General features: G+C 44.6%; 1 protein-coding gene and 1 non-coding gene across 2 annotated transcripts in view; one reads left to right on the top strand and one right to left on the bottom strand.

Annotated features, from left to right (window-relative positions):
- Positions 1-19,507, top strand: part of LOC126424600 (cuticle protein 79-like) — a gene marked incomplete at its 5' end in the record, with an annotated part of 57,984 nt that extends 38,477 nt beyond the window's left edge. The window contains one exon of the mRNA XM_050087340.1: positions 19,504-19,507. Within this exon, the coding sequence (XP_049943297.1) occupies positions 19,504-19,507 (4 nt within the window). The remainder of the gene's footprint in view (positions 1-19,503) is intronic.
- LOC126425536 (U6 spliceosomal RNA) lies at positions 3,487-3,593 on the bottom strand. Its single transcript, XR_007576372.1, has one exon. It is a non-coding gene; the product is annotated as a U6 spliceosomal RNA (small nuclear RNA).
- Positions 19,508-25,617: the final 6,110 nt, after the last annotated feature.

Raw genomic sequence — 25,617 nt, 5'->3', positions numbered from 1 at the left:
AGGCTGTCCGGTCTTCTGCCATCCTCTTCTGGTCTGCATAATTTCCTCTTCCCTTTATGTCGTTTATCGTTTTGTATCTCCTTCTTCCTCTCAGTCTTCTCCCACAAACCAATCCTTCTAAAGCATCTGGTAGCAAGCACTCCCTTCTCAGTGTATGTCCCAACCAGTTCTTTTTCCTTTCTCTTACAACCTGCAGCAGACATCTTCTCTCACCAACCCTTTCCAATACTCTTCCATTACTCACTCTTTCCATCCAGCTTATTCTCTCCGTTCTCCTCCACATCCATATCTCAAATGCTTCCACCTTTTTCCATATATCTTTCCCCTATAGTTCTTAACAGGCCAATAGCATCTCTTGTTTCTTTTCCTCTTCTAAATCCGAAATGCTCCTCTGCAATCCCTCTATCCAGCTTGCCATACTCACTGTGACTGTTAGTAATAAGTAAAAATGTGAAAAAAAAGAGTACAAATTACTCCGAATGTAAACCGTAGTTCATTACCAAAAATCGCGATGAAAGGCGTCCGCTCTGAGACATGTGCGTCACGATCCACAGTTGCCTGCCTCAAAGACCTTTAGTGATCTATCTGTCTGCTGCCGTGGAAAATGTTAGTCGTCCGCTCTTTGGACGGACTCAGCTGATATTGAAGATGGGCGACTGAACCGGTTCGAGCAGCCCAAAGTGATGTAAACGCGTTGTATTGTCACAGTGCATTCTGAGTATTCAACCGATTTCACTCTGGGTTATAGTGAGGCCCTTGCTGGCTTTGCAAATGTTCGTTTTTAATTACTAGATTGAACATTTTGTGGGTTTTCAAACTGGAGCATACCTTGTTCGCACTTTCAACTTCTTTTTAACGTATGAGATCAATATCATGTTTCATTTCAGTCATTCAACGTTTCAAGTGCTCTCTCACTGCTGTCCCACTCATAAAATAGCTTCAGCTTTTAATATGTGTTGATTCTCTTTTGTCTATTGTACACAGTGATAATGTAAACACACGTGATCAGCTGAGTTGTATTTACATATGAAATTTATCAGACATTCAAGTACTGATCTTTATGCTAAATCTGAGCGTTATTTGAGATTTTTGCGAGTTTATCATCACTCCCGCTGGTCTTGTTCTAATTATCATTCCATATGTTCTAAACCTCCAAATGAGTTCACTCAAGAATCATGTTCTACACTAACTGAAGGCGTTGGTGCAACGAGCATATAAGTCCTTTTCTGGTCCAAAATAAGATTTTACTACCATTGCATAGTTTAAAAAGAGATCTATTGTATGGAGCAAGATTGAGGCCTGTCGATTGGACCAATTCAGAGTAACATTGGGAATGGACTTATCGCCACTGGGTGTTTGGGGTAAGTGAGGTTCAGAGAAATACATCCAAGAGGTTCACATCCGTTGACGTCTATTTTTAGACCTCTCATACCAGCTAAGAAAAATATTTACGTCTAACACTGAGAGTGTTGATAATGAGAAACGTATTGTTTCAAAACAGGTTCTTTGAATACTCTACCGAGCACAAGCACATAATTCGTTATAGTGAATCATTATCACAGCTTATGTCGTCATTCAAGAAGCCTTAACTTTTTCTGACAAACTGTGTAAAGTGCCTCTGCCAGTTAAATCTGAGCAATGCACAACCGGAAAACATCGCAACACCAAGAAGGAATTGTGCGACATAAACGAAAGTTAGTAGGCGTGTTTCTACATCCGAAAGATGATGTATTTTCAAATTTTAAAGCAAATCAGTTTTGCTTTAAATACACGCTGTTAAGGTTGTAAACATTAGTTACTTTTGAGACTGGACGAGGTGAGCTGATTTGACTTCTTGTCAAATCTGAAGATGGTTCATTAATCAACTGAATCTAGTCATCTTGTTTTAACGTTTCATAATGTACACGATCAAGACAATTATAAAAATGATTAAAAGAAATGCTTTTAAATTTTAAGAATTCCAACAAAGTTTACACATAATTTCAAACTTTTTGTCGCTGACACATCCTACAAAATAATAAAATAAAAAAGTCTATAGCATACCACAATGTCGCTGTTCAAGCAGTAAAACACCAGCATCAGGCACGATGATTTAATTTATTACTTCTTCACTTCTAACTCTACTCGAAACACATTTTTCACACAGCATCTATTTATACCACTCAATGTAATTGCAAAATTATAGCACTGAACTACACATAGTTCAGGAGATACGACGATTTGATTTTGACTATTTCGTTAGTATATGGATTGACAAGCCGAAACTAATAAAACCAATGTATTTCGTGCTTTGTGTCTTCAACAGTTGAGGGTTGACATGTTTAATGTCATATATTTAACACATTAGTTCACTTGTAAAGTAAGCAGACATCTAAAGCTATTTTATACATCGGTGTTGTTCGACTCTACAAAGGTAAGGACGTGCGGTGGGGGCGGTGAGATGATTTTTTCGGGTCATTGTACAATCTATGAAATCTGATATGTAACTATAATGGAAATGATAAAAAAGTCGTAGATAAAGACATAAGCTGCAAGTGATATTTGTTTTATTGTCAAAGACAGTGTAAGCAATAATAGGGTGGGATGGAAGTTTTGTAAGCGGAGTAAACCCCTCTCTTTTGTCTATATTCGCGAAAGGAGTATTTACCTCGGCAGACTTTGTACTAATTTTCAGCAGGGTAACGTGGTACGAGGAAGATGACCACTGGCTAGTCGAAACCGGAAATGACATACTGAAATGCTAAAGTGATTGTTAGAAAATATTTAAAAAATGCACCTAAATACACAGAAATACAAACACATAAGATAACGTGACATACTTACTTTATGTATCTTGGGCAAAGTACAATTTACTATAAACATTTTGAATAGATGTAAGAGTTGATAAAAAGTGAAAGAGCATATTGTCTGACAAATCATATCTGCTACAAGAAAAGCATATCTAGAGAAACGAAACTAAAACACTGTTACTCAGTGGTAAGAGCAGAATATTTATATGCATATGAATGTTTAACTATGAACTATAAGCCGGACAGAAAGCACTTGAGACAAGGATTATCAGAAAAAACTGACAGCAATACAAATTATAGTCAGTAGAAAAGTGATCAGTAACGAATAGAGCTATGAAAATACAGAGAAAGTATCAGCAATAATGGCAAAGGTGAGATTAATCTTTTCTGGACACGTGTACCAAATGAATGGGAACAAGGTAAAAAAAAAACAAATATCCCTCTATACACTATGTGATCACAAGTATCAGAACACCTGGCTGAAAATGACTTACTCGTTCGTGGAGCCCCCCGTCGGTAGGGCTGGAATTTTTTTTTTTTTTTTAAATCTCATTTTGTTTGTTTCCGTTCGTTGCATCTGCTCTGGGCGGACGTTGTGAGACACCCTTTTAAGTTCGTCGTTAATCGTTTTTTATTACAGAGGGCAGCTAACCCTCTGACCGAACACGCTGAGTTACCATGCCGGCATAAAATTTATAAAAATGTGGAACGCTTCACGATTTTGCGTGTCATCCTTGCGCAGGGTCCATGCTAATCTTCTCTGTATCGTTCCAATTTTAGTGTATGTACCGCCGAAGCGAGTACAAAATTTAAATTTTTACTCGAGGGAAGACTTGAACGAAGGACCTCTCGTTCCGCAGCTGCTCACGCTAACCACGGGACCACGCCGCTCCTGAATTCAATATGGTGTTGCTCCACCCTTAGCCCACACAGATGATGCTGAGGGAATTAGATTAAGAAATGAGACACTTAAAGTAGTAAAGGAGTTTTGCTATTTGGGGAGCAAAATAACTGATGATGGTCGAAGTAGAGAGGATATAAAATGTAGGCTGGCAATGGCAAGGAAAGCGTTTCTGAAGAAGAGAAATTTGTTAACATCCAGTATTGATTTAAGTGTCAGGAAGTCATTTCTGAAAGTATTCGTATGGAGTGTAGCCATGTATGGAAGTGAAACATGGACGATAAATAGTTTGGACAAGAAGAGAATAGAAGCTTTCGAAATGTGGTGCTACAGAAGAATGCTGAAGATTAGATGGGTAGATCACATAACTAATGAGGAAGTATTGAATAGGATTGGGAGAAGAGAAGTTTGTGGCACAACTTGACCAGAAGAAGGGATCGGTTGGTAGGACATGTTCTGAGGCATCAAGGGATCACAAATTTAGTATTGGAAGGCAGCGTGGAGGGTAAAAATCGTAGAGGGAGACCAAGAGATGAATACACTAAGCAGATTCAGAAGGATGTAGGTTGCAGTAGGTACTGGGAGATGAAAAAGCTTGCACAGGATAGAGTAGCATGGAGAGCTGCATCAAACCAGTCTCAGGACTGAAGACCACAACAACAACAACACCCTTAGCCTTGGTGACAGCTTCCACTCTCGCAGGCACACGTTCAGTCAGGTGTTGGAAGATTTCTCGGCGAATGGCAGCCCATTCTTCAAGGAGTGCTGCACTGAGGAGAGGTATCGATGTCGATCGGTGAGGCCGGGCACGAAGTCGGTGTTACAAAACATCCCAAAGGTGTTCTATAGGATTCAGGTCAGGACTCTGTGCAGGCCAGTCCATTACAGGGATGTTATTGTCGTGTAACCACTCCGCCACCGGTCATGCATTATAAACAGATCCTCAATCGTATTGAAAGATGCAGTCGCCATCCCCGAATTGCTCTTCAACAGTGGGAAGCAAGAAGCTGCTTAAAACATCAGTGTAGGCCTGTGCTGTGATAGTGCCACGCAAAACAACGAGAGGTGAAGCCCCCTTCATGAAAAACACGACCACACCATAACACCACCGCCTCGGAATTCCATTCTTGTCAGCATACACGCTGGCAGATGACGTTCACCGGGCGTTCACCATACCCACACTCGGCTATCGCATCGCCACGTTGTACACCGTGATTCGTCATTCCACACAACGTTTTTCCACTGTTCTATCGTCGAGGCGTCGTTTGGCATTTGCCGGCGTGATGTGTGGCTTATGAGCAGCCGCTCGACGATGAGATCCAAGTATTCTCACCTCCCGCCTAACTGTCATAGTACTTGCAGTGGATCCTGATGTCAGTCAACAGACGAGGTCGGCCTGTACGCTTTTCTACTATACGTGTCCCTTCACGTTTCCACTTCACTATCACATCGGAAACAGTAAACTTATTGATGTTTAGGAGTGTGGAAATCTCGCCTACAGATTTATGAGAGAAGTGACACCCAGTCACACGACCACGTTCGAGTTCCGTGGAGCGCCCCATTTTGCTCTCTCACGATGTCTAATGACTACTGAGGTCGCTGGTACGGAGCACCTGGCAGCGCAATGCATCTAAAATGAAAAACTTATGTTTTTGGGGGTGTCCGGATACTTTTGATCACATAGCGTATCTAGAAAAAGAAATCAACAATAACATGGATTTCAGAATAAGAAAATTTCTAGAAAGAAACATTTAAATAGTCGGAAATAAAAGAAAGAAAATATTTCAAGAGAACAATAGTAAATTTAGATACTTTCAAGGCAGAAGAAATAGGAAAGTGGGAACAACATGGATAAAGAAAACGAGAGGATATGGGGAGAACATGAAGGAGCAGGAAGATAACTGTATCCGTTGTTTAGGATGGAGTACCTGTTCGATGTAGCGATCTAGTGACTGATTTTAGAATCACATGAAGGAAGAGGCACAGGAGGTGGCCGTCAGCAGTTTCCATTGTTTTCTACGGCGTTTGTTGTTATGAGCCATGAGATGGTATTTTGTGCTTTGTATATACACTCCAAGCAAGAAAAGGACACACCACGAAGGAATTATCCAAACGTGACGGAAATTTGTGTGTGGTATGCATGTACAGAAAAACAAATGATAAAATTTTCAGAAAAGTTGGAAGATATATTGAAAAGAAAGAGCTTCACAAATTGATCAAGTAAATAACGCGTTAATCCACCTCTGGTTCTTTTGCAAGCACCCTCCGCCACACACCGTCAGGTGGCTTGCGGAGTATGGATGTAGATGTACTGAAAGTTTTGTTGGATCTCCTCTTAGGGATATCGTGCCAAATTCTGTTCAATTGGTGTGTTATATCGTCAAAATTCCGAACCAGCTTTAGAGCCCTGACAACCAAAGGGGTCCTGCTATGAAATGAAATAGCATCCCAGACCATCATCTCCCGTTGTCCGGCCGTATGGCGGGCGACAATAACTTTGATATGCTTCAACTATTTTTGTATCCCACCATTGTCTGAGGTGTGTCAAGAAACAGGTTCGCTGGTCTTCGGGACTCAGTTGAAAGCGGGACTCATAACTGAAGACAATCCTACTCCAGTCGATGAGATTCCAGGCCGAAGATATGCCTGGAGGCGCCCCAGACAGTGTTGGGACTTGATTGTGGTATGCTATACGGCCCGAAAACATGGAAAGAGAGTCTGGAATGCATGGAACCTCTTAGGTTGTCGCCCTTACAGCACAGAGGTAGGTAGGCGTTATTCTACGCCCCGTATCGTTGCACTTCACGGCAATCCATCCTGAGCTTACTTTTCAGCAGGAGAATGCGCTCTGACACACGGTGAGAGTTTCTACTGCTTGTCTTCATGCTTGCCAAACCCTACTTTGACCAACAAGGTTGCCGGATCTCTCCGGAACGTCTGGAACACTATGTGCTGAGCCCTCCAACCAGCTCGGGATTTCAACAGTCTAATGTGACAATTAAACAGAGTTTCGCACGACATCGTTCAGGAGGACATCTAGCAATTCTATAAATCAATGTCCAGCGTATAACTGCTTGCATAAGGGCGAGAGGTGGACCAAAGCTGAGACGCCGGCTAAACTCGCTGGGCAGAACAGGTAATTAGGATTGTGGAAAGGGCCAAATAAGGCTGGGGTCAGTTTCACCTTATAATTGTAATTTATGGTAATTTTACAACCAAAACGGCAGATAGCCGAACCATTACCAAATAAAACTCTTTGACCGCTGAAGGCCTCCAGACAAGAAATCTTTAAAAAACCAACATGATAAAAATGCAAATAAAACAGAAAATAAAATAATGTAAAAAAAAACATATATCACAGCTAGGCGAAAAGCCTCAAGGCAAAGCAGATACAACAAACATATGCAAGGTGCAACACAGATGGCTGAAGGCCACAATGAAGTTTCAAAATTTTAAAATATGTTGCCATAATCTTTTAAAGGCAGAAGGCCCCAATGATTAAGCTTGAAAGAAAATTTTTAGAATAAGGTTGCCAGGCTGAAAACTCACAATTAATTTGGCAAAATTTTAAAAAGGAATATAACCATAAGCCTGAAATTTTAAGTAGCTGAAAACAGACAATTAAACACCGATGAGAAAGACAGTAAAGACAACGGCACTCAGAAGCCTCCAGGGAGGTCGGTCTGCCCTCGTTTACTTAGGCGAGACAGGTGGTGAGCGCAACTACACTTGATCCGTCAGATCCCAACCAGCGGACAGCCACGGACTCACCGACACTACGACTTGCCTCCCATCAATTAGTACATGAGAACTCAAACACCAAAGGTCACAAAAGTGATAATCCACCATGAAGTATGTATTAGCTGTCAAAATTACGTACCATGTTGGACAGCGACAACAGGTGAGGAAAGGACGCTGCCTGAATTTACGTTAGTGGCCAGGGCAGATAACCGGAACACTAACGGCCAGAAGACAGAAAATTCCGTTGGTACACCTGAATTTGAAATAAGGTAATATACACTCCTGGAAATTGAAATAAGAACACCGTGAATTCATTGTCCCAGGAAGGGGAAACTTTATTGACACATTCCTGGGGTCAGATACATCACATGATCACACTGACAGAACCACAGGCACATAGACACAGGCAACAGAGCATGCACAATGTCGGCACTAGTACAGTGTATATCCACCTTTCGCAGCAATGCAGGCTGCTATTCTCCCATGGAGACGATCGTAGAGATGCTGGATGTAGTCCTGTGGAACGGCTTGCCATGCCATTTCCACCTGGCGCCTCAGTTGGACCAGCGTTCGTGCTGGACGTGCAGACCGCGTGAGACGACGCTTCATCCAGTCCCAAACATGCTCAATGGGGGACAGATCCGGAGATCTTGCTGGCCAGGGTAGTTGACTTACACCTTCTAGAGCACGTTGGGTGGCACGGGATACATGCGGACGTGCATTGTCCTGTTGGAACAGCAAGTTCCCTTGCCGGTCTAGGAATGGTAGAACGATGGGTTCGATGACGGTTTGGATGTACCGTGCACTATTCAGTGTCCCCTCGACGATCACCAGTGGTGTATGGCCAGTGTAGGAGATCGCTCCCCACACCTTGATGCCGGGTGTTGGCCCTGTGTGCCTCGGTCGTATGCAGTCCTGATTGTGGCGCTCACCTGCACGGCGCCAAACACGCATACGACCATCATTGGCACCAAGGCAGAAGCGACTCTCATCGCTGAAGACGACACGTCTCCATTCGTCCCTCCATTCACGCCTGTCGCGACACCACTGGAGGCGGGCTGCACGATGTTGGGGCGTTAGCGGAAGACGGCCTAACGGTGTGCGGGACCGTAGCCCAGCTTCATGGAGACGGTTGCGAATGGTCCTCGCCGATACCCCAGGAACAACAGTGTCCCTAATTTGCTGGGAAGTGGCAGTGCTGTCCCCTACGGCACTGCGTAGGATCCTACGGTCTTGGCGTGCATCCGTGCGTCGCTGCGGTCCGGTCCCAGGTCGACGGGCACGTGCACCTTCCGCCGACCACTGGCGACAACATCGATGTACTGTGGAGACCTCACGCCCCACGCGTTGAGCAATTCGGCGGTACGTCCACCCGGCCTCCCGCATGCCCACTATACGCCCTCGCTCAAAGTCCGCCAACTGCACATACGGTTCACGTCCACGCTGTCGCGGCATGCTACCAGTGTTATAGACTGCGATAGAGCTCCGTATGCTACGGCAAAGTGGCTGACACTGACGGCGGCGGTGCACAAATGCTGCGCAGCTAGCGCCATTCGACGGCCAACACCGCGGTTCCTGGTGTGTCCGCTGTGCCGTGCGTGTGATCATTGCTTGTACAGCCCTCTCGCAGTGTCCGGAGCAAGTATGGTGGGTCTGACACACCGGTGTCAATGTGTTCTTTTTTCCATTTCCAGGAGTGTAGTTAACTTTACTCAAAAGAATACTGCCTGAATTACGTCAGTGCCCAGGGCAGGTAACAAGAACACTAACGGCCACAAGGCAGAAAATTCCGCTGGTGCAATCGAATTGTAGTCAACCAATATAGTTAATTGCTCCGCATGGCCGCCTAAATATCAGCAGTAGAACCACTCGGTGTTGTTCACTGGAAAACCTCCCCAACAGCAAACCACCGAAACGAAGGACACAACATGAATGGACGTGGCTTGGGTAGTTGAAACCACTACTCAACTTTGACGTCCTGGGTCGGCGAGCCACGAAGCTCGTAGCGACCGGGCAGCTTCACACACGTTCCGACACTGCTCAGGGACCGCCAGCGGATCCAGCCGACTGCACCGCGCGGAGATAACTTCCCTCGACCGCAACAACCGGCCGACACATTTCAAACTGCCGACAACATCTGAAATAGTCGTCAGTGGAAGTAACAGCAACTACACACACAACCTGACAAACACTTTCACGAAGACCTGAATGATAGCCAACAATAACTAAGCACGCACGAAGACAAATCGGGAGTCGATGAGTCGATGCGCACACGCACAGCTGACTCATGAACGATCGTAGAGCCAAAACGCGTCGTCTGGTAGGACGACCGACCGACGGTCCACCAAGACCGTGGCGTGGATCAAGTGAGGCGTGGTGGCAGTGGTCGGGCGAGCCATGTCGACGCAGACCTCACTGCTGCTCCAACCCGACTGCACTAGTCCCGCATTGCAACTCCCCTACTGGCATGTCCGGACTGCGCTCCAGACGCGTTCCAACTGACTGGCAGACCCAAATTCGCAACCCGAAGTGGGTCTACGACGGACAACGACCGGGAAGTAATAGCAGTCGAGCAAAGATACTACGAGGGGGTATATATCGATACGCGCTGCTAGCGCCGGTCACACACGGGCAAAGCAGCAACTCAGTGACAGTAGTGATTTAACGTAGTGGGGTGAGAGTACGTTAAAAACAAGGTGTAAAATACATGACGGCGGGAACACGAGCCACGCACCGCTCAAACGCTTTATTATTTCCACATTTGTGAAGCTATATCTATCGTATAAATCATCCAATTTTTCTGAAATTGCTATCATTTATTGTCTGTACATGTAAATCATATCTGCCGACTCCTGATCCATTAGGAAAATTCCTTCAGGGTCTGTCGTTTTCTTTGTGTTAGAGTGTATTTCGAATTATACATATTTAAGCGCCGTGTTCTGTATTAAAGCTGTTTGGTGGATACTGCTAATTCTTCAGTTACATAATTTTATGATGAGTGAAATTCTGTACATTTTTAAAATTAATTACGTCCATGTCGGCGGTTAAACGATATTACGGTCAAGCACCGGTTTTAATGGGAAGTCTTTTTACCATGAAAAATATGATATTTATCAATGAAATGAGTTTTTTTCAAGTCTTTAACAATTTTCCCCTGTCTTCAAAATGGAAATTGTGTTATTTGCCAATACCTTCGATTTGGTTCGTTCAAAAGGCTCTGAGCACTATGGGACTTAACATCTGTGGTCATCAGTCCCCTAAAACTTAGAACTACTTAAACCTAACTAACCTAAGGACATCACACACATCGATGTCCGAGGCAGGACTCGAACCTGCGACCGTAGCGGTCACTCGGTTCCAGACTGAAGCGCCTAGAACCGCATGACCACACCGGCCGGCATACCTCCGATTTCAAAAAGTTTTTAACTTGTAACTAGTTTCAGATTACACTTCTTAATTTCATTTCGCTTACTGATTACTGGTGTATAGTGGAGTAATAAAGCCGGCCGCGGTGGTCTAGCGGTTCTAGGCGCCCAGTCTGGAACCGCGCGACTGCTACGGTCGCAGGTTCGAATCCTGCCTCGGACATCGATGTGTGTGATGTCCTTAGGTTAGTTAGGTTTAAGTAGTTCTAAGTTTTAGGGGACTGATGACCACAGATGTTAAGTCCCACAGTGCTCAGAGTCATTTTGGAGCAATAAAGTAATAAATAGGCTGTTAAAAACGGTATTGGCAAAATTGTCTCGACTACAGCAGTTTAAAATGTGAAAAAGAGTAATTATTCCTAGGTATACGAACACATTGTACGTTGGAAAAGTTTTTCACATTTGGTAGAACCTTACTTTTCCACAGTAATTTTTTGCAATTTTAGAAACAGACTACTGCACACATAAATTGAATGCTACCATTTCAGAATGCAATAAGAAATTATATACTTAACTTCTCTACAGCGCTAGCTAGAGCCGGAACTCTGAAAAGTGTTTCAAAATACAACACTGCCCACTACTCTAAAAATAAGAACCTACAAAATCAGAAAATCTTGTGACAGTTTTACTTGATCCCAGTTGTTCAGTACGAAGATAAAAGAACTGAAAGAAATGTTCTTCAAGTCATTACGTCGTTTCTTGCAGAGAATTAATCGCAGCAGCCTACAGTAATCTGCTTTCTTTACAGATGTACTGCACTTCCCCAGAACACTTCCAAGAAATCCAAGTTTTCTATTCATCTTAGTTTGTACTAGCCCTAATTTTTGTTTCTAAAAGACCTTTCGATATTTGGCTTTCAAAGGTAATTAACTTTAGCCACTACCCCTCGCTATACGCCGTGGCCCACTGAACTCATGTGGCGACCTCACATGCGCCGACGCTCAAGACGGACAAGTGATCTCGTCTCTCAGTGCGCGACCGACCAACCGATCGATCGATCCAACCGCCGATGACCATTGCCTGAGCAAACTCGAGCAGACTGGCGGCCTAACGCGTAGACTCAGATGCAGGAACTGAGCCCCAACCGGGCGACCACTCGCTGAGTTTTCTTACTGGAGGAGTGGAAAGTCTCTCATTTTGCCGGCTTTAAAGGTTGATCCGAACGACAGACATACTAGCACTCCGAACGACATACAGACACTAACTGCCTAACAAATGCGGTCGAGAGACAGACTAGCAAGCTGGGGACGAGAGACTGACCCAGACTGACCGACTGGCGAGTTTTTTTTTCTTTATTGTTATTTCATTCCCCTGCCCCATATGGGTAGGGGAGGGCTGTCAGCGGCACAATCTGCCGCTCTTCAGCCGAGTGACACTGAAACTAAAACAAGAAGAAAATGTTACATCCATAAGGCGATAAAAAAGAGGAACATAAAACAGAGTAAGGGGAGAAACTGGAGGTAAAATATACACTGACATGGAGACGTTCATGGGGGACAGTTAAAAAAGTCACCAGAAAGTTAAAAAAAAAGACAGTTGGCGATTCTTAAAACACAGAGAAGACACTGAATGCGCAGGCACAGGTTAAAAGTTGGCCACAGTATTAAAAACACTCCAGAACAACACACTTAAAACCCACTTGGAGCACACATGACAAAGAATAAAACTGCCAGGTGGGACCTGCCGAGGGAAAAGGTCAGAGAGGATGGAAAAGGAGGGGAGAGCATGGGCCAGCTGGGGAAGCGGTGGGATGAAGAGAGGAGGGGCAGCAGTGGGGTTACGAAGAGGCAGGAGACACGTGGGGTGGGAGAGGAAGAGGGGAGACAGGGCAGGAGGGAGCGTAGAGACACTGAAAGGAGGCACAAGAGATGGAGGGGGAGTAGGAGGGGGAAGCCGCTCAGGATGAGGGAGGGGGAGGAGAGGGAGCCCTGAGGAGGAGGCAGGAAGATGGGGTTAGAGTTGGTAGGAGGGGTAGATGTCAGGGCGAAGCTCATCATCCAGGAGGGGTAGACGGTGGAAGTTGTGTTGGAAAAGGAGATGGAGGGTGTGGAGATGGAGAGAGGGTGGGACACAACGGTAAAGGCGCGGCAACTGGTTGGGGGTGGAGAGGAAGGGAGAAACCAGGGGGTGAGGGGGATCAAGGTGGCGGACAATATATAGTGTGCAGAAGTGTTCAAGGAAAAGGAGAAGGTGGGGGAAGGGGATGAGGTCGTAGAGGATGTGTGTGGGGGACGGAAGGCAGATGCAGAAGGCGAGGCGGAGCGCATGGCGTTCGAGGATTTGGAGGGCTTTATAGGACCAGGGAGGGGCAGAAATCCAAGCGACGCTGGCATAACAGAGGATGGGGCGGATCATGTATTTCTAGGTGTGAAGGATGGTGGAAGGATGCAGACCCCACGTCCGGCCGGACAGGAGTTTCAGGAGGTGGAGGCGGCTGTGAGCTTTGTTTTGGATGGTAAGGAGATGGGTAGTCGAGGTGAGGTGGAGGTCGAGTGTGAGGCCAAGGTATTTGAGGGTAGGACTGAGGTGGATAGGACGGCCATAAATGGTGAGGTAGAAATCATGGAGGTGGAAGGAGCGGGTGGTGCGGCCTATGATGATCGCCTGGGTCTTGGATGGATTAACATGGAGGAACCACTGGTTGCACCAAGCAGTGAATTGGTCAAGGTGGGTTTGGAGGGTACGTTGGCACTGTTGAAGGGTAGGATAAAGGGCTAGGAAGGCGGTGTCATCAGCGAACTGGAGAAGATGAACAGGAGGGGGAGGTTTGGGCATATCAGCAGTGTACAGGAGATAGAGGAGAGGGGAAAGGACAGAACCTTGGGGCACGCAGGCAGAGGGGTAGAAAGTACGGGAGTTGGAATTGTGGATAGTCACATAGGAGGGACGATGGGAGAGGAAGGAAGCAAAGAGACGGGCGAAGTTGATGGGGAGAGCATAGGTCTGGAGTTTGAAGAGGAGTCTGGGATGCCAGACACTGTCATAGGCGTTCTGGAGATCAAGGAAAACAGAGATAGCGGAGCGACGGGAGTTACGTAGGAGGGAAAGAAGATTGGTAAGGTTAAGGAGCTGGTCGTCGGCGGAGAAGGAAGGCCGGAAGCGACACTGGGTAAGAGGAAGGAGGTGGTGCTGGTTAAGGTGGCAGTGAATACGGCGAGAGAGGATGGCCTCGAAGACCTTACTGAACACGGAGGTGAGGCAGATTGGATGATAGGAAGAGGTATCAGAGGGGGTTTTGTTAGGTTTAGGGAACAGCAGGACACGGGAAGTCTTCCACAGGTCGGGGTAAAATCCAGTGGAGAGGAGGAAATTGTACAGGGTAGCAAGGAAAGACAGGAAGGATGGAGTGGATTACTTGAGGTGACGGTAGGTGGCGCCATCATGACCAGGGGCGGTGTTGCGTTTGGAGCAGAGGACGAGTGTGATGTCTTGTGTGGTGATGGGAGTGTTGGTGTCTGAGGGGTGTAACCGATCCAAGTAATGGAAGCTAGGGGCGAGCAGGTGGGACTGGCGAGCACATAGCGCCCCTTAAATGCACGTGAAGAGGCAACCTTTCCCCTTTCCCACCAGAGGGAGACACCAAAGCTGTGATTGCCACAGCGGCGCCACCGCCAGAAACGGTGGGCGACAGCTTCACACTACGCGCTGCGGCGCGCTCTTCAAAACAGCAATTTTTACCACGGCTCACTCCGATTACAACAACGGCTGTTTACGCAGAGGGCGCGTTTGGTCCGCATGAGCTATTTTATTTCCCTCATGTCCGCCGATAAGCTACCTGGGACGCGTCATAAGGCAAAATTGAATAAGAAATTGAACAAAGCAAATTATATTAGCAAAAACACATACAACAAAAAAGCTCCAAAATTAAAACAGTTACACAACCAGAAATAACATACGCACTCCTGCAGCTGAAACAATCTTCAAAACAACTAATAAGCGCCGCATAGGTTCAACGCTTCGAATTAAAAAACAAAATGGCTATCCATGGAGCGGAGGCTCACCACCTGTCCTCCTAAGAAGAAATTCAAAGCCGCACCCTCAGTGGATGAAACTATGGCGACCGTCTTCTGGGACTCTGAAAGGGTTATTGTTACTTATGTCCTCCCTCATGGTGCAACGACTAATTCTGAAGTATATTGTGCTACCCTCATGAAACTGAAAAAAACTTCAGCGTGTTGATCGCCTCAAAAACGAAAACGAACTTCCTCATAACAACTCAAGGCCTGACAAGTTTGCGCATCAGTGAGGACTTCAGAACTTCATTGAACCGCCCTTCCTCATCCACCCTACATCCGGGATGTCGCACCTGCCGACTACCATCTGTCTGGCGCTCTGTGGGAAGCACTGCGTGGGTGATGGGGAGGTTTCCGCAGCAGCAAGGCGTCGGCTCCGACGTCAACCAATACTGGGGTACCACGGGGGCGTAAAGACCCTGCCAGAAAGGTGGCGTAAGGTCGTCGCATTAAACGGAGATTATGCTTAAAAATAGGATTTTGTAGTCAGAAGAGTGGGAAGTACACCACTGGCCATTAAAATTGTTACAACAAGGAGAAATGCAGATGATAAACGGGTATTTGTTGGACAAATATATTATACTAGAACTGACTTATGATTACATTTTCACGCAATTTGGGTGCATAGATCCTGAGAAATCAGTACCCAGAACAACCACCTCTGGCTGTAATAACGGCCTTGATACGCGTGTGCATTGAGTCAGAGCCTGGGTGGAGTGTACAGGTACAGCTGCCCATGCAGCTTCAACACGATTCCATAGTTCATCAAGAGTAGTGACTGGCGTATTGTGACGAGCCACAATCGACCAGACTTTTCCAGTTGGTGAGAGATCTGGAGAATCTGCTGACCAGGGCAGCAGTCGTACATTTTCTGTATCCACAAAGGCCCGTACAGGAACTGCAACATGCGGTCGTGCATTATCCTGCTGAAATGTAGGGTTTCGCAGGGATCGAATGAAGGGTAGAGCCACGGGTCGTAACACATCTGAAATGTAACGTCCACTGTTCAAAGTGCCGTCAATGCGAACAAGAGGTGACCGAGACGTGTAACCAATGGCACCCCATACCATCACGCTGGCTGATACGCCAGTATGGCGATGACGAATACACGCTTCCAATGTGCGTTCACCGCGATGTCGCCAAACACGGATGCGACCATCATGATGCTGTAAACATAACCTGGATTCATCCGAAAAATTGACGTTTTGCCATTTGTGCATCCGGGTTCGTCGTTGAGTACACCATCGCAGGCGCTCCTGTCTGTGATGCAGCATCAGGGGTCTCCGAGCTGATAGTCCCTGCTGCTGTAAACTGTTCGTGCAGATGGTTGCTTTCTTGCAAACGTCCCCATGTGTTGTCTCACGGATCGAGACGTGCTGCACCACCCGTTACAGCCATGCGCATAAGATGCCTCTCATCTCGACTGCTAGTGATAAGAGGCCGTTGGGATCCAGCACGGCGTTCCGTATTACCTTCCTGAACCCATCGATTCCATATTCCGCTAACTGTCATTGGATCTCGATCAACGCGGGCAGCAATGTCGAGAAACGATAAACCGCTATCGCGATAGGCTACAATCTGACCTTTATTAAAGTCAGAAACGTGATCGTACGCATTTCTCCTCCTTACACGAGACATCACAACAACGTTTCACCTGGCAACGCCGGCCAACTGCTGTTTGCGTATGAGAAATCGGTTGGAAACTTTCCTCATGTCAGCACGTTGTAGGTGTCGCACCGGCGCCAACGTTATGTGAATAGTCTGAAAAGCTAATCATTTGCATATCACAGCATCTTCTTTCTGTCGGTTAAATTTCGCATCTGTAGCACGTCATCTTCGTGGTGTAGCAATTTTAATGGCCAGTAGTGTAATATGGCGAATTGCGCCCATCGTACCAAAAAGCCACACCCACAAATTTTCAGGAATGTTTCTGTGGAGCTAGGAATCTGTGTGGGCCTAGACTAATGATTTTATGCTCTTTTTCTCATTTATAAAGTTTTTACTCAAAACACTTTTATATAGCCTAATTATTTACGTCCTGCTTCTAAGTCTCGCGTGTATGAAATTTTTGTATTGACTTTATACATTTTTACGAGATTGCAACAGAGACACGTGGTAAATTTTAGGTTCACTTCAGTTCCTCTTCATGTGACTCGACCAACATATTGCTTCATCCTGCGTGCATTTCGCGAAAGAACCGTGAATTTAAAAATTAGAGAAACACGAGGTCACGTTGAAGTTAAACAGCAACCGTCCTTAACGCGAAACATTCGCCACTGCAACACGGATAGCGAGAAATATCAGTGGAGCAAAAAATACCTTGTGTTGTGGACTGGCAAGACAGCCAATCCACAGTGACGGGTAGCCGAAAGGCACGCGTTTAAGCCCACGCAGGCTGGCGTGAGGTCTGGAACAGTTAAAGGAGTTGAGTCTAGTAAAAAAGGTACATAGCTGTTGAATACTTAATTTTAATCCATAATTGGTGAACATCGGTCGGACGGTACATGCATCACAAGATAAATAGCAAATGATAATGGCGCCTTGCTAGGTCGTAGCAAATGACGGAGCTGAAGGCTATGCTAACTATCGTCTCGGCAAATGAGAGCGTAATTTGTCAGTGAACCATCGCTAGCAAAGTCGGCTGTACAACTGGGGCGAGTGCTAGGGAGTCTCTCTAGACCTGCCGTGTGGCGGCGCTCGGTCTGCAATCACTGACAGAGGCGACACGCGGGTCCGACGTATACTACCTGACCGCGGCCGATTTAAAGGCTACCACCTAGCAAGTGTGGTGTCTGGCGGTGACACCACACCTTGTGCTACACGCAAGACAAGAAAGCGTGTTAATACCGCAATGTCATCCAGTTGTGAGATGCGTCGAAAGTGCTAAGTCTTTAGCTCATTGGGAAGTGTGGTTGAAATCAGTTACAAAAAAATTACACACAACAATCAAGCAGAAAATCAAAGTACCCTCCCCACACAGCAGACACGAAAGCGATTATAATATTACATTGTCATCCGTTTCTGAACTGTGTTAAGAGTTTGAAGTCTCTAGCTCGTCGGGAAATTAGTTTAAAATTAACTGAAAAATTTGTACCGAGCACACAAACAGACAAGAAAGCGATCTAACAAAAACGTGTTAATAATTAATAACTTATAGAGCTGTACAAACAGAGTGTAACATCGTCGAAGTGTCATAGAAGGAAAGGCTGAGCTGGGCTTGTCACATAGGGAATACGACGGATAATAGAATACTTGCACGACGGAGAATAGGCTACTTATAACAACCATCTACAGCACAACGAGAGGAAAATGATGAGGCAGAATTAGGTGGCTACACAATATCTGCGATGAATATCAATATCAAATGGACAAACAGTGCGTTCAGCAGAAAGGAATGGCAGGTACTTGTAGAGGTTGGCGGATGGATGATAAGCTGCTTGGAACACGTGAGGTAGAGAGTATTTATGAATTAGGTACATAAAATTAAGAATTAATTGTGGGAAAGGTAAATAGATTACTTACAGAAATGTTTGATGCTTCACTGAATGCAGTACATCTTCAAGTTTTGTTCACAAGTATTCAATGTGGCTACCTTTTGTAACACGACGATGTCCCATCTGTAATCAGTTTTCTGCCATATCGTATGAAGCAATGTACCGTGGCAACTGTTTATGTTATAACGTTGCCGCAGCTCGTCGACGTTTCCCAGAAGCAGAGAATCAGACCCACTGTCTTTATTGTTAAACCCATACAGTGGAGTCATTTGGGGTTAAAGCTGGTGATCGTGGTGGCCAGAATTTCATTCCACCACGTCCAATCCAGTTTGGACATTTCTACGAAATATGCGACTACTTCGCGTTGATAATCTGGTGGTGTCCCACCTTGCTCAAAAGTAAATTCTGTGCCCATGTCCCGTCGTAATTGATGCGTTAGATAATGTTCAGGCACGTCCAGTAACAGATGAATTGGCAAAAGAGACAGGACGGTAAATGTTGCTAGGGCACACAGCGCAGAAAACATTTGCCTTAGGCGTGTCCCGTTTCATCTTCGATTATGTGACGTGATTTCTGTTCATACCATATCCGAACATTATGCCAGTTCACTTTACAGCGGGTGTGGAAGGTGGCTTCGTCGCCTTATCTGCAGTTTGCACATTGTTAAACATTTCCACGCAACATTTTTAAGCTTGCGACAGTTCCAGTGCGGAGTTTGAATGAGAGGCGTTTTCGTAACATCTTCCACCATGTAACACTAGGTGTATTCAATATTAAGATGGCACGTCTCCTTGCTTTACCCGGACTACGAACGGAAGAAAGCCGAACTACTTCAACTGCTGCTGACCTGCCCAGACCTGGAGTCCTATTTGATAAAATCGTTCAAATGGCTCTGAGCACTATGGGACTTAACATCTGTGGTCATCAGTCCCCTAGAACTTAGAACTACTTAAACCTAACTAACCTAAGGACATCACACACATCCATGCCCGAGGCAGGATTCGAACCTGCGACCGTAGCCCGTCCCGCGGTTCTGGACTGAGAGCCTAGAATCGCTAGACCACCGCGGCCGGCTCCTATTTGATACAAAACCAGTTTCGGTGAAACGTTTGTACTAACTAATAACAGTTTGTGTTTCAGGTGATGGTTTTTGATATTTCGTCCTGCATTGTCTCTGACGTGTAACAACGGATTTGGACTTTTGGAACCATAAACGACACTGCACACCGTTATACGACTCCATGATGGTTGTTGGTGTAACTCATTCGCCCATGCGACCTAGCGGGCTCGTCGTGAACTAACAGTACTAAGCGGGAATAAGACTTGAAGATATACTGCATTTAGTGCTGTACCAAACATATCTGTAACTTATTTACCTTTTCCAAAATTTAAGATTATTTTTGTATAAATAATTTGTAAACACGTGGTATTACGATTTACTGGGGCACACCCGATGTTACTTCAGCTTCTGCGGACCGTTAGCTGTCCAGTATAACTTACTGGTTTCTATCGGAACCAGTCATATACCTGCGAAAATACTTCGTATGATGTATCTTTGTTACTAGGGGACAACGTGGTACACCGTCGAACGGATTTCGGAAATGTATGATGACAGGAATTACCTGTGCACCTGATACAATTGTTTGCAGAATATCGTATATGGTTTTTCCCTAATTTTTCCCCAATGAAACACACATCCGTTGCTCGCTCTGGCTAAAAACTTCTTTGTTGTTGTTAACACATACTCGTTTAGTGGCATTATGATATTTACTGTAGCTGTCTGGGTGCAATGGGGCGATATGGCGGTACGGACTTAGATATGGGAAAAACCGACACCGATATTTCACTTGATAACTAGCATTTTTCAATATTTGTTGCGTCTTGGTTATAACAGTTTTTTTGCTGACAACCATGTAAAAAAAATCGAAATATCAATTAGACATAGCAGCAGTGTTAAAATTTCTCGTTTTTAAATAAACCTTTTTTAATAAAGGCGTAATTTTTATTTGTAAAATTTGTGTTGGTTTGAAATACAGCTTTTTTTATAGAAAATTGGAACAGCGATCCGTGCCGTTCTCTTAACAATGCCAACACAAACGAGCAACAAACACACTGCCTAAGAAGTGACATAGCTGTGGTGAGACAGTAATGTCCTTTATATGTAGATAGTGAAGCAGCAAGGAATCAAGTAGGTAAAAAGACGAAGGCTAATAGAAATCCTTGGGTAACAGAAGAGATATTGAATTTAATTGATGGAAGGAGAAAATACAAAAGTGCAATAATTGAAGCAGGCAAAAAGGAATACAAACGTCTCAAAAGTGAGAACGACAATAAGTGCAAAATGGCTAAGCAGGGATGGCTAGAGGACAAATCTAAGGATGTAGAAGCATGTATCACTAGGGTTAAGATAGATACTGCCTACAGGAAAATAAGAGAGACCTTTGAAGAAAAGTGAACCACTTCCATGAATATCAAGAGCTTTGATGGAAACCCAGTTCTAAGCAAAGAAGGGAAAGCAGAGAGGTGGAAGGAGTATATAGAGGGTCTATACAAGGGCGATGTACTTGAGGACAGTATTATGGAAATGGAAGAGGAGGCAGAAGAAGATGAAATGGGAGATATGATACTGCATGAAGAGTTTGACAGAGCACTGAAAGACCTGAGTCGAAACAAGGCCCCGGGAGTAGACAACATTCCATTAGAACTACTGACGGCCTTGGGAGAGCCAGTCCTGACAAAACTCTACCGTCTGGTGAGCAAGATGTATGAGACAGGCGAAATACCCTCAGACTTCAAGAAGAATATAATAATTCCAATCCCAAAGAAAGCAGGTGTTGACAGATGTGAAAATTACCGAACTATCAGTTTAATAAGCCACAGCTGCAAAATACTAACGCGAATTCTATACAGACGAATGGAAAAACTGGTAGAAGCCGACCTCGGGGAAGATCAGTTTGGATTCCGTAGAAATGTTGGAACACGTGAGGCAATACTGACCCTACAACTTATCTTAGAAGATGGATTAAGGAAAGGCAAACCTACGTTTCTAGCATTTATAGACTTAGAGAAAGCTTTTGACAATGTTGAATGGAGTATTCTCTTTCATATTCTGAAGGTGACAGGGGTAAAATACAGGGAGTGAAAGGCTATTTACAATTTGTACAGAAAGCAGATGGCAGTTATAAAAGTCGAGGTGCATGAAAGGGAAGCAGTGGTTGGGAAGGGAGTGAGACAGGGTTGTAGCCTCTCCCCGATGTTATTCAATCTGTATATTGAGCAAGCAGTAAAGGAAACAAAAGAAAAATTCGGAGTAGGAATTAAAATCCATGAAGAAGAAATAAAAACTTTGAGGTTCGCCAATGACATTGTAATTCTGTCAGAGACAGCAAAGGATCTGGAAGAGCAGTTGAACGGAATGGACAGTGTCTTGAAAGGAGAATATAAGATGAACATCAACAAAAGCAAAACGACATAATGCAATGTAGTCGAATAAAATCGGGTCATGCTGCGGGAATTAGATTAGGAAATGAGGCACAAAATAGTAAAGGAGTTTTGCTATTTGGGGAGCAAGATAACTGATGATGGTCGAAGTAGGGAGGATATAAAGTGTAGACTGGCAACGGCAATGAAAGCGTTTCTGAAGAAGAGAAATTTGTTAACATCGAGTATAGATTTAAGTGTCAGGAAGTCGTTTCTGAAAGTATTTGTATGGAGTGTAGCCATGTATGGAAGTGAAACATGGACGATAAATAGTTTGGACAAGAAGAGAATAGAAGCTTTCGAAATGTGGTGCTACAGAAGAATGCTGAAGATTAGATGGGTAGATCACATAACTAATGTGGAGGTACTGAATAGAATTGGGGAGAAGAGGAATTTGTGGCACAACTTGACGAGAAGAGGGGACCGCTTGGTAGGACATGTTCTGAGGCATCAAGGGATCACAAATTTAGCATTGGAGGGCAGCGTGGAGGGTAAAAATCGTAGAGGGAGACCAGGAGATGAATACACTAAGCAGATTCAGAAGGATGTAGGCTGCAGTAGGTACTGGGAGATCAAGAAGCTTGCACAGGATACAATAGCATGGAGAGCAGCATCAAACCAGTCTCAGGACTGAAGACCACAATAACAACAGCAACAACTCAATATTTACTGCAGCTGCCGTGGTGCGATGGGGCGTTCTGGCGGTACGGACTTAAGAGACGGGAAAAACCGACCGGTTAAAACCGATACCGGTCTTTTATTTCTGAATAAACGGTATTTTTCAATATACGTTGGGTCTTAGTTATAACATTTTTTTTATATCGAAATATCAATTAGACATAGCAGCAGTGCAAAAATGTTTCGTGTTGAAGTAAACCTTTTTGGGAGAGGCGTAATTTTTATTTGTAACATTTGTATTGGTTTGAAATACTGAGTTACTATAGAAAATGATAACAGGTATCAGTGCCGTTCTAATAACAATGCCAACAGAAACGATCAACAAACACACTGCTTGAGAAGTGATATAGCTGTGGTGAGACAATAATGTCCTTTATATGTAAACTGAAGGTGGACAGGCGAGAAAGGAAAGGGTTTCAGAACGAAAACAGTCTTGGTTGTGTGTCAATGACTCGTTTCATCCTTCTGGGGCATCATCAGATTGTGTAAAAGTAGCTGGATACGTGATCCATCAATCATAAAAATAGTATCCAGCTACTTTTACACAATATGTTGCCCTAAAAAGTTTAAACGTGTCACTGACATTAAATAATTTCGCAACCGAGACTAATTTTGTTCTGAAACACTTTCGAACCGGTTGCCATAATAGCCTACCACGATGGAACGGAAAAGGAGAAGATTGTTGCTGTCAGCCGCATCGGAACATTATATGGATTCAGCGGCGACGAGTGAAAATTCGTACTTGACCAGGATTGGAATCTGGGATCTGCTGCTTACTCGACAGTTAACCACTGCGCAATCCAGACACGGTGTTTATCGCAACTGCGCGGACTATATCAACACGCCTCCCGAATATACCCGGCGGAGATCAGACTTACTTGTGCATCCACATTCAAGAAGGTGGAATCGTAGCCCATCGAGGCGAAAAATTATATGAATGTGTGATGTGTGTTCTTTCCGACATATCCGAAAGAACAGACAACACACATTCGTATAAATAATGTGCCTCTTGCTCTGTTTCGTGGCTTGAGGTGCACTTAGGCCGTAGGGTGACCATATTTTCTTCGGACAAAAGTGGGACTTTCATACATTTTCTTGGCCAAAAAGTGGGACAATTTTTATTTCTCGTTAAATACTCTTATAGACGTAATCGCAACGAAACAGACTTACAAAGTAAGAGATGTTGGTCAAACATCGACCCCTGGCCTCTCAGCACATGATGTAATATTCCTGGCCTACTCCGTGCAGCCCCCAAGGATCAAATCGCGTTACATAACTTGTAGGAACATGAAACGTATTGATCTTGAAGCCCTAACAGCCGATTGCTCAGAAATCTCATGGCATCAAATAATCAGAGAACCTACAATCGACGGCAAAATTAATGAACTTGCTGATAAACTCACTGCCCTCTATGACAAACATGCACCTGTGCGCACAATCCGTGTAAGAAAATCTCCTGCTGCATGGCTGACAGCTGAATTACGTCAAATGATGATTAATAGGGATGCTGCCCACAGGCGTTTAAAGGCAGATCCGAAACCCGAGCGTTTCGTAGAATATAGAAAGCTACGGAACAGAGTGAAACAATGCATTCGCAATGCTAAAATCAGGCACGCTCGCTCCCTTGTATGCAGCGATCTGACGCCCACAACTCTATGAAAGAATCTCCGTAGCTTGGGGGTCGGAAAGGCAAAATCGGAAACTACTTTTCATGTGTCAGCTAACGAATTAAATGAATTCTTCTCTGCACGTCTGAATACCCGCACGGCTGATGATTACCATCCACAAGAATCCCCAAACAGGATAACTAACAACGATACCTTCCATCTAAAACATGTAACAACAAATACGGCATGAGAAGCAATAATGAGAATCTCTTCTGATGCAATAGGCAACGACAGTATCCGTATAACCATGATTAAGAATGTTGCCGATATCTTAGTACCTGTCTTAACTGACATATTTAATTTTTCCCTCGTGAACGGAATGTACCCCACTGCATAGAAAAGAAGCATAATTCGACCCATCCCTAAGATCGAAAACCCGCAACTGCCTAGTGATTACCGACCAATTAGCAAACTGCATGCTGTTTCCAAAGCTCTTGAATTTATTGTTCATGACCAAATCACTGAACACTTGCATGAATTCAGCCTATATGACAAATTTCAATCCGGTTTCCGTAAACATCACAGCACAAACACAGCTTTAATTAAAGTAACTGATGACCTGAAATATGCCATCGATAATCGAAAGGCAACAATATTGACCCTACTGGACTTCAGCAAAGCTTTTGACACTGTTAACTTTGACATATTGCTCAGAAAAATGCAACAGCTTAATTTCTCTGATAGTGCAATGAAATGGTTTGAAAGCTACTTAAAAGACAGACAGCAATGTGTTGTCTGCGTAAATGAAAAATCTTCCTGGAAACATGTTTCCTCGGGAGTGCCACAAGGATCAACCTTAGAACCACTTTTGTTTTCTTTATATGTCAACGATATTTCGTCGGTTCTGTCCTCCTGTAAATATCATTTCTATGCCGACGACCTCCAGCTCTACCTAAGCGTCAGACCTGAAGATGTAAACACTGCAATCGCTCAGATGAATGATGATCTGTCTTCAGTAGTGACATGGGCGAAAAACCTGGGGCTTAAACTAAATGCAAAAAAGACGCAAGTAATCTTAATAGCCCATCAGAAATTAATAAGTTCAGATTTCCGCGAACGGCTACCTCCTATTCTGCTCGACGGTACTCGAATACCTTATCAGAAAACAGTGAAGAACTTGGGTGTAACTTTGGATGAGCATCTCAACTGGGCGGAGAATACAGTCGCAGTGTGCCGAAAGGCGTCTGATTGTCTCTATGCTCTCAAAAAGTTTCGGAACATATTTCCACAGGACTTGAAACGCCAGCTCGTGCAAGCTCCACTATTGTGATGTGATTCAACAAGGTACGAGTAGTGAAAACAAAAGACGGCTAGAGCTGACCATGAATGCCTGTGTGCGTTACACCTGCAACATTCGCCGATATGATCATGTTAGTGCTTCATACTCCGAGCTAGGGTGGCTGCGGCCGGACAAATTGCGTGGCTACCA

Source organism: Schistocerca serialis, chromosome 10 (assembly GCF_023864345.2).
Source record: "Schistocerca serialis cubense isolate TAMUIC-IGC-003099 chromosome 10, iqSchSeri2.2, whole genome shotgun sequence".
In the NCBI taxonomy this organism is placed as follows: Eukaryota; Metazoa; Arthropoda; class Insecta; order Orthoptera; family Acrididae; genus Schistocerca; species Schistocerca serialis.
Note: the sequence above shows the minus strand (reverse complement) of the source record. Positions and strands in the feature narration are given on the sequence as shown.